Here is a 3,695-nt window from a genome sequence, read left to right as displayed (position 1 = left end):
GGTTACTGAGTCTCTAACGGAAGAAAAGTAGCAACAGGCAAAGTAAAACAAGCTTATATTTTACTCGGAAATGAATTTATTACGAAAATTGACACTTATTTATACCAATTTTAAGAATTAAATATGGACTAAGTACTTTCCTGGGTTCCAGGTGGAAGACTATAGTATAAGCAGATATCACAGTCACTGGAATTTTTGTTCAACTAATTACAAAATGAAAACATGCTAAAGGATCACAAAGATTATTGCCTCCAAGACTAAAATTATCAGAAATATCTTCTTACATATTTAGCACATTTATCTTTTTGTTGTCAGCAAAATGATTCAAGTGAAATTTTTTTTCACTCTTCTAAAGTGAAATATTCTAAGCCATGCAGAGGGGAAATCACACAGTGACAGAGTTCATCCTGCTGGGCTTCACACGAGACCCCATGATGCAGCTGGTCCTCTTTGTGGTGTTCCTTATCATGTACGTTTTGACTGTGGCAGGAAACACCTCCCTCATAGGGCTGATCTGTAATGACTCTAGGCTCCACACACCCATGTATTTTTTCATTGGAAATCTGTCTTTTCTGGATCTCTGGTTGTCCTGTGTCTACATTCCAAAGATCCTAGTAATCTGCATCTCCGAAGACAACAGCATCTCCTTTGCTGGCTGCCTGGCTCAGTTCCTCTTCTCAGCTGGGCTGGACTATACTGAGTGTTACCTGCTGGCTGTCATGGCTTATGACCGCTATGTGGCCATCTCAAAACCACTGCTTTATTCTCAGGCCATGCCCATGAAACTATGTGTATTTTTAGCAGCAGCCTCATATCTTGGTGGCTTTATTAACTCTTCTGTCCTCACCAAGAAAACCTTTTCCTTTGACTTCTGTAATGACAACATCATTGATGACTTTTTCTGTGACTTGCTTCCCCTGGTGAAGCTGGCCTGTGGCAGGACAGATGGCTACCAGGCTCTGATGTACTTTCTTCTGAGTTCCAATGTCATTACCCCCATAGCGCTCATCCTGGCCTCCTACCTCTTCATCATCGCCACCATCTTGAGGATCCGCTCCACCCAGGGCCGCCTCAAGGCCTTCTCCACCTGCTCCTCCCACCTGGTCTCTGTCACCCTCTACTATGGCTCCATCCTCTACATCTACTCTCGCCCCCAAACTAGCTACTCTTTTGACACAGACAAAATCGTCTCTACCTTTTACACTGTGGTGTTTCCCATGTTGAATCCCTTGATCTACAGCCTGAGGAATAAGGATGTGAAAGAGGCTCTGAATAAACTGCTTAAATGATCATGACTTTCCATATGAGGAGAGCATATTCCATTGTTGATGAGGTTATTTGTGTATCAAGCAGAGGTGCTCTTGTGCTCCCTTGTGATATAATATAATGCAAATTATGGGATTTCTGCCCTTGACATATAGTAGGTCAAGAATCTAAGATAATAAATTCACAGTAATACAGAAGATAAATTTTACAAAAATTGTACATATTTGGATTGAATTTCATGTTGCTCTATTTTATAAACAAAGAACTTAAGCCAAAAACAATGTTATCTTCCTGCTTTATGATGTTGCACAGACCTTACTCCTCTTAACAGAAGAGCATTTGGTAGGTGCTTACAGAATCTCAGCTGTACAGTTATTTCACACAAATATGAACAAAAATATTGAAACTTGATGATATTCACTACTGTCCTTTCCTTTAGCAGAGTATTTTAATCATGTTTAGATTTTTTAAGTGAGAAATTTTAGTACAAAAATCCAGAGGCACCTAAGAAACAGTTTAGTGGACATTATTCTCAGCAAGTGAGATTGTTCTCATCTCTATGTCTCTTATATAAGGTCTTTAAAAAAAACATTCCATAGATGATTTCTAAATCCACAGCAGAACTCTCTCGACCCCACTTTAGTTTCTGTGAATAAATTTATGAAGACTTTTGCATCTAAATAGTGACAATCTAATCATCAAACAATTATTATAATAAAAATAACTACAATAAAGTAAAATCATTTGAGGAATAGTAGTCTTGAGCACCCAGTACTCTTGGGGAAAATTTTACAGAAAGAATACTGTAACGATCAAACATGATAATGGCACATTATATTTGAGTAAATTTTCAAAGTGAGAGAATATTAATGTAAGTTATGCTTTTAATGTAAATATATCTTTTTGTATTTGTTTAAATGAAAAGAAAAATTTTAAGGAGCTATGCATTAGCCCAATAGACCTGGAAAACAGAGGAACTCCATCTACAGCAAATGGACGTATGTACACTGCTGGTCACCTGTGTTCATGTGAAATGTGAGGCCCAGGGAGATTATCAGTGCCAATTGTAATTTACAGTAACCAATAGAAACAGGGTCCAACAGTGGAATTCCAGGATACTTCATTTGGAAAGCTATGCCTGCTCAGTCTCTGGTTTTCTAAAAGATATATTTTTCTTTCCAACTAAGGATAATAAAATTTCCATAACCTACATTTACCTTAAGAAATACTAGCAGAGCCAATTGGCCTACTTCAGTGGCAGAACATCAGTTATTTTATGTCAGTTGTGTGAATATGGAAAAATCATTCCAGAGGGAAACACTGGCTACTAAAAGTACAGCATATGTGACAACTGTATTGTCAAGACTTCCCAGTGTCTTCAACAGTGACACCTAACTACAGAGATGGTTCCAACCATTGTCCAGGCATCGATTCTCTCCTTTTTGGAGAAGAATGAAGTTCTTCACCAAATAAAAATCAGTATATACACTGTTACTGTAACCTTGGCCAATCTAAGTGTGTTTCTAATTTATTTTTCATATGAATGAGTTATTTGACTCCAGAGTCATGTATAAATATCCCTAAAGCCCTAGAAAAAAGCAGATAAAGTATAGCTAATTATGATCCTTGGAAAATATAAAACCTAATAATGATAAAAATGTATTTAGATATGGGTCATGTTTTAGAAGATGTTTTAAATTTGATTAAGTATATATTTAGTAGTAAGTTTCTCTCTCTCTCTCTCTCTCTCTCTCTCTCTCTCTCTCTCTTGGGAATTGCTTCATCCATGATTTTTAGCTCAGAATTAGCCACATTAACTTGAAATTACACTATAAACATTATGTATGTGTGTGTGTGTGTGTGTGTGTGTGTGTGTGTGTGGTGCTGGGGATAGAACCTTACAAATGAAAGTCCAGAGCTCTACCACTGAGCTCCAACTCCAACTCACAGAATGAACATTGAAGGAGATTTATTTATTCAAGTCACAGGTAAAGTTTAAATTCTTGATATACACATGGTTTCCAAGATGTGTCTTTTAGACATAATTAACTAAACTTTCTATTTTTAATTGATTTTTAATTTTTGTTATACATTTATACAACAATTTGAGGCACATTATGATAATCTGATGCATGTGTAATGAAATTTAAGATTTCAAAATAAGCAAATGTTTAAAAGAAAGCTACTCTGTGCAAGAAAAAAAATCTCATTGATTGATGTTATTTTAAATAATGAGAAGCACAGCGGGGACATTTGCCTGGGTTCCTCAGAGAAACAATCCACAGGATATCTGTGTGCATACACCTGTGTATGAAAAGGTGAATTATGAAGCTGCAATTCCAACTCTGCCACGTGGCCCAGAAGATCCAGAAACACCTGAAAACTGAGAAGGCTCCATAGTATATGTGAGTCCAAAGTATTTAATATTA

The 3,695-nt window shown here is 36.7% G+C and overlaps 1 protein-coding gene across 1 annotated transcript; it reads left to right on the top strand.

The window, feature by feature from the left end:
* The first annotated feature begins 371 nt into the window (after positions 1–371).
* LOC124093265 (olfactory receptor 9G19-like) lies at positions 372–1,289 on the top strand. The gene has a single exon (XM_046445666.1). The coding sequence runs from the start codon at positions 372–374 to the stop codon at positions 1,287–1,289; it is 918 nt and encodes a 305-aa protein (XP_046301622.1).
* Positions 1,290–3,695: the final 2,406 nt, after the last annotated feature.

The sequence above is a fragment of the Marmota monax genome, unplaced genomic scaffold, assembly GCF_021218885.2.
Source record: "Marmota monax isolate L192 unplaced genomic scaffold, Marmota_monax_Labrador192_F-V1.1 WCK01_AAM20220418_F8-fsc00038, whole genome shotgun sequence".
NCBI lineage: Eukaryota > Metazoa > Chordata > Mammalia > Rodentia > Sciuridae > Marmota > Marmota monax.
The sequence above is the reverse complement of the archived record's forward strand: the minus strand, read 5'-3'. Positions and strand labels throughout refer to the sequence as shown.